This window comes from Dermacentor silvarum, chromosome 10, assembly GCF_013339745.2.
Source record: "Dermacentor silvarum isolate Dsil-2018 chromosome 10, BIME_Dsil_1.4, whole genome shotgun sequence".
Taxonomy (NCBI): Eukaryota; Metazoa; Arthropoda; class Arachnida; order Ixodida; family Ixodidae; genus Dermacentor; species Dermacentor silvarum.
In genome coordinates this window covers 148,515-159,409 of record NC_051163.1, presented here as the reverse complement: position 1 = coordinate 159,409, position 10,895 = coordinate 148,515, and the positions used below count along the sequence as shown (strand labels likewise).

Below are 10,895 nucleotides of genomic sequence, written 5' to 3'. Positions count from 1 at the left end.
CACCAGAATTTGATTACCTGGAATGAAAGCCAAGCGCATTTATGCTGCAATACGTTTTTTTAAGAAGGACAAAAGTTATTTTCCATCTTCAAATATTACGAAGCACCAAAGGTCGATTTCTTTCTTTTTTTTCAACTGCAAAGCTTCATATCTGAGGAACTTGGATACAGGCTTTTCTTTAGTAGCTTTCGTGCCTCTGTAGCTCGGGCGGATGACTAATTGCAGCGTGGAGGATTCTGGTGCTTATTGCTTACCCATTTTGTTATTTTTAACTTCAGAAAACCCGATGAGGGGAGAGAGAGGGAGGTATGGCAAACAAAAACAAACAACTTAAGTTGTTTTCGCTCACGGTGTAAATCAGTTGAAAGCAGTGCCTGTGTCGCTAACCTCAGCACCTTGTCTGTTTTCGGGCACCTGCTAATCGTGAGGCGCATGGCTTTTAAAGACTACGTTTTTCTTAGCCAGTTAGCCGCACTTTTTCGTATCGGGTATCTGGATTTCTAGCCTTCTTCATGGACTAATGCCGAAGATAACGCAGCGCAGAATATATGCCTATGGGTATGTGGGCTGATATGTGCTTCTTGGTATGCAAGTATGGGCTCCTGGAAGCACTGGCTGTGTGACTCTGGGTCAATATTAGCCATGGTGGTCCAGAGTTATATATATATATATATATATATATATATATATATATATATATATATATATATATATTAAAAGAAGTGTAGGCGCACGTAGACAACCAAACACATTTAATTCCGACGTTTAGGCCTGGGTCCGGCCTTCATCAAGAGTGCGATTTTAGGCACACCGTATGACCACAATACGTATATATTATGACGTCTCTGTTGGCACGACGTTTATTCGGCCCGAGTACTCGGGAGTGAACCAGCAAAGGCACACACCCGATGATGGTGATCACACATAACTGAAGATGAGGATCGAGCCCCGTAGGATGGTGATGATAATATACAGATGAAGAAGACGTGCGTAATAAACGCCCACAATATATATATATATATATATATATATATATATATATATAATACATTTCTGTGCTCACGAGGCTTTCGACGGTGGTGGTGGTAGTGGTGAATTGTAGCAACATGCGGGTTAAGCCTGGCGATCAAGGCCGGCAATTGCTCCGCCGGAGCGTCTCTTACAATATCGCTGAAGGTTTTCACCATATGTACATCAGACCAGTCTCTCTTAAGAATTCCATAAGGAGACGTGAAGTTTCTTTTCGGGCTATAACTGACCCTTCGGGAAATACAAGGTGTTGCAGGTACGCTTGCGGAAGGTTCTTTTTTTGCAGATTCTCCAGGGGAGCGTCCCTTTCTCCTTGGATTCTAGGGCACGACCGCAGAAAGTGTTCAATATCTCCTGTCTCGTCGCATGTCGTACAGTTCGGAGAATTGATTCGCCCCGTTTTAAATAACCAGGCCGGTGTACTAGCAGATCCTGTCTTGATACGATATGAAAGTGAGGCTTCCTCTCGATGAAATCTCTTGGTTACGCAGGGCATATGTGGTGGAACCCAAAGCGGCCCGAAGGGATTTCAATGTCCGATTTTTTCACTTGATTATTCTTTGAAGCCTTGACTTTGGGAGGATGATAGAGCGCTGCGTATGCAAGCGCATCAGCTTTTTCGTTGCCACTAATACCAATGTGGGAGGGAATCCACTGAAACTTTACCGTGAAGCCTTTGTTGTTGAGTTCTTTCACGAGGGCTAGTGATTTGCGTGAAAACTCTATGGATGGCAGACCACGGTATAGTTGTTGTAACGCGGCCTTTGAGTCCTTAAGGACTACCACATTCTGCGAAGGCAGAGTCGTTAGTCTGCGCAGAGCAGAAGCTATTGCTACGCCTTCCACAACTGTCAACGAGGCCATACAGTCCAGACGGCCAGACCATGTATATCTCAGACAGGGAATATAGAATGCATCTGCACAGCGGTCTTCGTCTATTTTGACAGAGCCATTTGTGTATACTTGTAGGTGATTCGGGTAAGTCGTGTGCAAATGTTCCAGGACTAGTTACTTGGATTCTGCAGATGGAATGCAGCTCTTTGACTCCAATCGTGGTATACTTAAGTCGCATGTGATGTCCTCGAATGCCAGGGCGGTGCTATCTTTTCCCTCAGTCTCGAGCAGCGCAATCCTAAGACGTGAAGTGTGTTCAGTGCTGCATAAAAATGTGAGCGCGGCCTGTAACTAATACGTCTTAACAGGGCTTTGCCGGGCGTAGACTCACTCAATCGTAGTAACTGGATCATGAGAGTCTGGGAAGCCTGAAGTCGCAGAGGGCGTGACTCAGCTTCGTAGAGCACTTTCTTGTTCGACGCTGGCTGAGGGACTCCAAGGCTCTAATAATACAAGTGTTTTGCAGGTACGAATTGGGTACTTGTGCTGAGATTGCAGTCCCTGAGATTGACTTGAAACTGAGAAGGGCGTTCACTTGTTCTTCTGTTTGTACATCTAGAAGCAGCGCCCCTTGAGCAGTAAATCGTCTCCTAACCGGCGATGCGCCAAGAATTTCCGCAATTTCCGTAGACAGAGCAACGGGATTCACTTTCTTCAGGTCGGCTCCTTCTGTGACAGGTGTAATAATCACTTGGATTCCGACGGTCCTCTCCTTGCGGTGACGGACAAGCCGGAAGCCTTCATCGTCCAGATCTGTGATGTCAGCTATGTCGCATTCGTCAATAAGCGTAGACTCGTCTTCTGTTTCTGTAGCCTCATATCGCTTACTTTCACGGTTGCTCTCAGGGTCAGTCGGTTGCCTCTGTGCCGGTGTCAGGTCAGGCGTAGTCATGACAGAGCTCCCGCTGCTACCAGATCGGGCTCTTCTGCAGGCTCCTATCGAAGCGGTGCGACGGTATTAGGGCGAGGGTAATAGGGTATTATTGATTTAATTATATATATATATATATATATATATATATATATATATATATGTATGTATATATATATATATATATATATAACCTACGGACTCATTTTCCCTCACTACGGCGTGCCTCATGATCAGGTCGTATTTTTGGCATATTCAACGCCACGCATTGTTTGAAATTATTCACACGTCATCATACTTCAAAATACCGAAGACACTGAAGATACTGCAATGAAAAAAAATTCTGGAAATTCGAAGGTTCCCTCACTCCCAGTATGCGAGAGGGTGACGGGATTGAGTTACTGCGCACAGTGACACCACCCCATCCCCACTCCCAACTCGCTGAAGAAGACAATGTCCTTGAACGACTTCTACTGGAAGTTGAATCACCTTCCTACATTTTTAACCCCTTTGATGAAGTTTCCTTCACCTTTTGGGTTTCGGTAGAACTGGTCCAGCATTACTTAGTAGCCCACTTGACGAACTATGTGGCCCTTATTGGTCGCCTCAATTGGTACACCAAAAAAGAAAAAGAAGAACAGATGCTTCCAACACCTATCTTTTCACAATACCAAGACTTATCGTTTTGCCCCTGCGTCGGGCATCGTGCATCTTTCTGTCCACTCGCAGAGTGTGATTTTACCCATACTCCCATAGTCCCCGAGATGAGCGTTCGCAGTGCCACATGAGTGCCCTGGTGTTTAGAAGGAATACTAACAAAATATGGCGGCACGCAATGCCATAAGGCGACACCATCTTGTTTAGGACTCAAGGAAGACGGAGCAGGTTCCAAATTCAAATAATTTGTTGTCATCTTTCAGTGAACACTTGTTCCCCTTTTAGAGTTCCGCTCTATACCGGCATAGAGACACTGAAACGAGTTAGCAAGGCTGTCAATAATTTCTAGATTATTTTTTTACGACATAAAAATCATACAGCACAACCTGTGTACACCCTTGCAAGCATTTCAAAGGTTCCTTGTAAAAATTGTTTTACATTGATACTGGAAAAAAATGAATGCCTATTACAGAGAGCAAAAACACGTGTTCTGCAACGATACGTTGTTCGTGTTTTGCAGCGTTCCTAATATGTCTAAACTTCAGGAAGCCTTTCATACTGTGCATCAAAGTATAACAGGCATCTTCCTGGCGTACAGGCGATGTTACCAGCCCACATACACAAGCTGGAATTCCACTAAGCCGAGACTGGACTCTAGTAGAACATTTCCTAAATAAAATGTTCTTGCACCCTGGCTACATCCGTCGATGTCGCAGAAATCTATTCGTAGGCTACTGCAGTTTTTAAGAAACACTGGCCTCAGTGACCGACTGTAGTGCGGCTGTGCGTCCTATTGTTTGCGCACAGTATTCGTTCTCTCCCTCTTTTTCTCTTTCTATACCCCATTTCTCTTATCCCCAGAGTAGGGTAGTTAACCGGACTCTCGCTGAACTCCCTCCTTTTATCTCCTTAGCTTGCTTCTCTCTCTCTCTCTTTCTCTCTCAGTACTGCGGCTTCTGAGTACGTTCGTCGCAAGTTCGTCCTGCAGCTCTCGCAGCCAATCACAGAGCTAGTGGATTTTGATTCCTTTACATTTTCTTCCCGCCAAATTGTCCTTGAAATACGGGCATATGAAGTTCTTTATAGGCCCTCCTACTTCATTGCATAGTTTCATCACTTACAAAAAAGGACGTGCACGTTCGGGTAATTAGTGCGCGGCCACACTAGCAGCAGGCGAGTGAAGTTTTAACTTTCGTGTCCTTCTAACTACGCTTTATGATGATTATCACAGGACTCGCTCGACGCAATCCCAGTGGTTCGAGGCGTACTATATTTATTGAGAAAATATATAGTCGTGCAAAATTAAAGCCCAACGCTTGACAAATTCTTCTTCTTCTTTCTGTTGTTTTACGTGCCAAAACCAGTTCTGATTATGAGCACGCGGTAGCGGAGGGCGTGCTCATAATCGAAACATCGATAGACGCACATAAAACTGATGTCACTCGATTTGCTACGTCTCACTGGGAGCAACCAGACGTAATGGCTCCTATTTGCTCTTATGTTTCAATTCATCTGAGATGCACGGCGAGGCTCACGTTATTTTGAGCGTCCCGTAATTGCGACGGATTTAAAACACGCTTCTCACTGACCAAGCTGACGTCGAAGCAAACATTATAACCAGAAAAATAAACACGGGTTCCCATTTAGCTTATATACGCCTAAGCTGCGTCAGGCAATCCAGCCTCCTGCGTAATAAATAGTATTCGAACTGGTTAGACTTCTACTTCTGAATAAAATAGTCCTGTGCTTCGCCTCAAACTGCAACAACCTAACAGTTCTCTTATGCACATTAAGTGGCGAACCAAAAACAAATAGGATATCGTACCTTTCGTTCTTTATTATTTGAAAAATCTTTCTTGACCCGCCATGGTTGCTTAGTGGCTATGGTGTTGGGCTGCTAAGCACGAAGTCACGGGATGAAGTCCCTGCCGCGGCGGCAGCATTTCGATGGGGGCGAAATCCAAGAACACCTATTTACTTAGATTTGAAGGCACGGTAAAGAACCCCAGGTGGTCTCAATTAAACGGCGTGCCTCATAATCAGGTCGTGGTTTGGACGAGTAAAACCCCATATTTAATTTTTTTGTAACTTTCTTGGCTTTTGGCATTAATGGTAGCAGCCATATCGAAAGGCTCCTACTTGCATTTTAACTTGAATTCCTTTAAAATAAATGGCTAGGCACAAAAGCCTTGGTAATTTCAACCAGACAAGCCTCCCCACTTTTTCTTATGCCCTATTGTTTTTTGTTGTTTTTTTCTACTCGTGAATGATGTCCTCCGACAATAGTGGATATGTATTTCAATAAAAATATTTTACCACCAGCAGTTCGGCGACGGTCACCGCTCGCAAAAGTAGACGCAGAGCCATTGCAAAGCCGGCAGTAGTAACCATTTCGAATAAGAGTTTAGACTTCGATATTTTGAATATTTACACGTCTCGAATATTTGGATTACACTTATGCGTATTTCGAATTAATGGTTTAACAGTTTGCTGCATTTTAAGCACCAGACAGCCCCGCATATCGATGGAGGGGAAATGCGAAAACGCCCCTGTGCTTGCGTTGCAGTGCTCTTTATAAAGAACCCCAGGTGGTCAAAATTAATCCGGAGCCCTCCACTACGGTGTGCTCATAATCAGAACTGGTCTTGGCACGTAAAACAACAGAAAGAAGAGGAATAATTTGTCAAGCGTTGGGCTTTCATTTTGCACGACTACATATTTTCTCAATGAATATAGTACGCCTCGAACTGCTTGTATCGCGTCGAGCAAGTCCTGTGGTAATCATCATAAAGTGTACTTAGCAGGACACGAAAATTTCGAACCTCACTGGCCTGCCGCTAGTGTGGCCGTTCACTCATAACGCGAACGTGCACGTCCTTTTTTCTAAGTAATGAAACTATGCAATGAAGTAGGAGGACCTATAAAGAACATCATATGACCGTATTTCAAGGACAATTTGGCGGGAAGAAAATATAAAGGAATGAAAATATACCCCAGATAACCCTCCGAGCCACGATAATAATAAAAGACGCTCCTCCCCCCCCCCCCCCCCCTCCCCACCTCCCAACCTTGTGCGACGCACTCAAGACAGCAAGAAATTCACAGCTAAATGTCATTGCAATGAGCAATAAATGTTATCAAGCCAGAAAGGGCAGCAGCTGGCGTTGTTTATGATGACGTCCGAGATTTCGTTCCGGTATTTCTTGTCCTGCCCATGATATGCTCGTCTCACAGCTGTTCGATTCTTGATCGATGCACTGTATTTTCGTGGTCGCACATTTGCGCTCGATTCCTGGAACCCACCCTATTTTAGTTTGGCGCTTTTGTGTCATTGCTACGAAAGCGTTGCATTACACGACGTGCCCCAGCATACGTGAAAGCAAACACAATTTTCACGAATCTATAATTCGAACAATTTTTACCTGGACAATGTCGCTGGCATTCTTCTTTATCCAAGAAGTTGTTTTTATTGCCGGAGCACCCGCCATAAATAAATTTCTGGCATTCTTCAGCGGTGTGATTGAAGAACCACCTGGGATATGCGGCCCTGCACGCTCCGACTGCCGGTTCGAGCAAGCAGTAACTGCTTGCCTCAGATTTTTCGAATATGAGGAAACCAGAAATACCTGAAATAATGTCAAGGCATGAGAAGTCTGCATTATATTGGTTTTACACTGACAAAACTATTTGTTCTAAAATAATACGTCCATGCCTAGCAAAAGTGACGCTTTGGAATTCCAGATTAATGAAGTTTGACAGCGCGAACTTGGACAAAGGATGGCGAAAGATGCGACAGACGAAGACAAGCGCTGACTTCCCACAAAATTTTACTTCGCGAAAAAAAACAAAAAAAAAATCACAGCATATCCACGGGGTGAATGATGATGAGTGGGCGAAGCTCCGGAGGGAATCATCGGATCTCCCGCTTAAGGGGACGCTAGCACAAACGCGTCAGAAACGTGCAGTACTCTCTAGTAAGGGGGAGCGGCCACAGCATCTTACGCAGCCATTTACACATGCCGGAACGTGCACCGCGTTTGCCGACGCCATCACATGACTGCTGAGAGAGTATACCCCCCCGTATTCATAAACGCTCCTCGACTTGAACTTGACTTGCCACCGCCTTGGGCAGCGCGTTCGAAACGCGTTGAAGGTAAGGCGGAGAGGCCACAGCGTCTTACACCAGCTTCTTACACGGGCCGTAACGCGCTAGCACAAACGCGTTAAAAACGCGCTAGAAACGCGGCCTTTCGTTAATGTTGGGTATTTATTGCCATCGTGGTGCTTGTTTCTATGTGTGCTTCGTGGCGTAGTGGCAATAAAGAAAAAAAAAAAGCTTCGTGGCGTAGTGGGCTAACGCCGCGCGCTCGGAAGCGAGGGGTCCCTGGTTCGATTCCGCGCTACGGACACAACTTCAGAATTTTTTTTCTCATTTTTCTCAGACTGGTTACACACTACTACTACGACGAGGGACGAACGGGTGCCGCCTTAAGGAGCTTCGCCCCTAATATATATACGGGGTGCACATACGCGGTTTTACACTGACGCTGGCTCATATCAATGACAAACTAAGCGAAACATAAGTGCCCGACACCAGTCATTGTCGTGGAGCGGGCGCATCGTTTCTTGCGCATCCCAAATATGATAGCTCCTTGGTCGATAGGACTATTGAAGGCTTCCTAACTGCATTGATCTCTTCAATTGCCGCTGCTTCTATTATGAGTCTGATGTGGTCATGTGTGTTCCTAGCAATAATTGTAGTGTGATAGAAGAGAGGCTTACAACCACACTCAGAACAATGTTGTGCCAAGAAGCCATCCCTGCCCTTCTTAGCTTATTTTAAGCTTCTCTTGAAGGCCACGTTTAGACATCTTCTGGTCTGGCCCACGTAGTCTGCCCACATGAGAGAGGGATATTATACACTGCGGCTTTTTTTGCGTTTTTTAACGAGTGGGCTTCTATGCTTGATGTTACAGTCTTGTTTCTTTTTTTTTTCCTTATTTACAGGACAGTCTACATAACTTTGACAATTTATTGGGAGCGGGAAAGACAACTGTGAAACCCGATCACTGGCCAATCTTCTTTAATCTATCTGAACCACTGTGAACGTGCGGCACCACAGCAATTTTCCGTCTTTGTGATTCCTGTACTTGAGTGGTGGTTTCGCGAGCTCCCTGCACGAGCTTTTTTTTTCTTAAACACCGTTTCAGCTACCGATATCAACAGTGATTTAGAGTAACACGCGTCCTGAAGTTTGGACACTTGCCCGTTAAAGAGGTTCTGAATTGTATGACTGCAAGACTTGCTTAAAGCATTCCAAAAAGCACGTGTTCGCGATAGCCCTTTTGATCAGTATACTATGGGATGACCCCAAAGATAATAGCTGCTTTTTGGCTCGGGGTGCACAGCACCAGCACACATTACTGGCTGAGAGTGTTAGCTTGAGATCTAGAAACTGGATAGCACCTTCTTCAGGAAGCCCATGGGGGAGCGTAAAGGGTGAAGGCATTCGTTAAAACACTATTTGTGTTCATGTGCATTGCTTTGTTTTGCTTTGCTTTGCTTTGCTTGCTGATACTGCTGCTCATCATTGTGGCTATTCATTTGATGCTGTTCATTTTTGGCTGCAAGCATTACAAGAAAGCAAGGTCTTTCGCTTATGCTATCGAAACGCCGCATGTCATACGTCACGTCGAACACGGTAGCGCCTTCACGAAAATGGTCGTCTGTAGCGGTACATTTCACTTCGAAGTAAAACTTTACATATGCTGAAAGTTCAATTCACCATAAGCCTAATGTTAGCGGTCAATTCCATACCACCACTGCACAGAAATGGTAAAAATAAGTCCCGTACACAAATCTGTGCACCATGACTGAAGGGGCTATAGGAGCGGCTCTAATAAATATAACGTACAGGACTGGGCCAATGTTGAACAGCCTAGCAAGAGAACATAGATTTGTGATTTGTAGACGGTCTCTGGAAGCTACGCAAGAGAACGTTTATCTTAGTTAAATAGTGACTGTGGGCCTGCACCATGAAAAAAAGAACGCTTGCACAAGAATAAAAACAAGTAAACCGCATATTGCAACTACGAAGTCATGGTATTTAACAGCACTTTATGGTTATCATTGAAAATAGAAGGATAGATTCATTACATTCCGGAAGGTTATCAAACAAGCTTCAGAAGAAGCTAGAAAACGTGCAATGAGTGAAGGAGCAAGATGCTTTTCTGAAGAAAAATGTCACGATCAACAAGAGAAAAAATGTCGTTTATCACTCCTGTATGTACCAACTTCATAACCGCTGTGCTAACATAAGACAGTAAGTGCCAAGAGCAACAAACTTACTCAACGGCACCGCCAATGGCAATTATGCGCCATGGTTGATTAGGCAAGCACCAGTGATATTGATGGCGTGTTACTACAATGCTGTAAGCGCATTCCACAATTATTAGAACTACTGTAGAAAGCTACTAGCCCGGAGTTCGCGATGCCGATGGTATTCCCAATTAGTCTTTGAAAGCAGCCGACGAGCAATCACGGTAGCCAAGAGGAATATTGCGGGCCATCTGACCAATCAAAAGCAAACTTATGGATAAAGTGCGTAGTGAACCAAGATTTAGTTTCCAACAGCGCTGTCATCTATGCCAGAAGGCACTAATAGTGTGAATTCTTTGATGGGAAGTCAATATTCATCGAGTATAGACAAACGTTCTCAGATTATTTAGCCTAAATAAAGATCATGCATTTCATTAGTGCATCATGTACTGAGTGATGACCGAAGAAGCACTTACCCACAAGCCATAATTTTACAGCAAATGCTACCAGATGCATTTTTGTGTCGCCGTCTGAAAATTCACGATCTTTTAAACTCGCCGTCACTTATCGGCTATGTGCACTGAATGACAAGTCGCAAGTACAAACAATTATAGTCGACTCATAATGCCAGCAACGTCTAAGAGCATGACGCCCAGCGCTAAGACACTGCAACAAAGAAAGAGGCGGATTCGCACACGTCACAAGCGCTACCACAACTCAATCATGCGAAAGGTCAACAGTACACATATATATATGAATATATATATATATATATATGTGTGTGTGTGTGTGTGTGTGTGTGTGTGTGTGTGTGTGTGTGTGTGTGTGTGTGTGTGTGTGTGTGTGTGTGTGTGTGTGTGTGTGTGTGTGTGTGTGTGTGTGTGTGGTGTGTGTGTGTGTGTGTGTGTGTGTGTGTGTGTGTGTGTGTGTGTGTGTGTGTGTGTGTGTGTTTGGACTAGCCCCACAAATGGCATCCCACCAGCAACGTCACTGACATTTGCTGCGACGACCCGCTGCGTTAATTTGAACCGAATGTCTCGCTGACAACGCGCTTTTTTCTCGCCTCATCTTTACCACGGATAAACTTCAAAACTGCTATAAGTTCTCCAGATTATATAGTAGAAAA

The 10,895-nt window shown here is 44.5% G+C and overlaps 1 protein-coding gene across 2 annotated transcripts in view; it reads right to left on the bottom strand.

The window, feature by feature from the left end:
- The window catches only part of LOC119431243 (carboxypeptidase inhibitor SmCI-like), a 15,437-nt gene extending 5,043 nt beyond the window's left edge, over positions 1 to 10,394 (bottom strand). For both annotated transcript variants that reach the window (XM_049656781.1, XM_037698723.2), the window contains exons 1-3: positions 10,246 to 10,394; positions 6,874 to 7,077; positions 1 to 17 (exon numbers count right to left, since the gene is read on the bottom strand). The exon at positions 1 to 17 is cut by the window's left edge and continues 178 nt beyond it. In XM_049656781.1, coding sequence (XP_049512738.1) covers positions 1 to 17; positions 6,874 to 7,077; positions 10,246 to 10,285 — 261 coding nt within the window. In that variant the 5' untranslated portion in view covers positions 10,286 to 10,394. The remainder of the gene's footprint in view (positions 18 to 6,873; positions 7,078 to 10,245) is intronic.
- Positions 10,395 to 10,895: the final 501 nt, after the last annotated feature.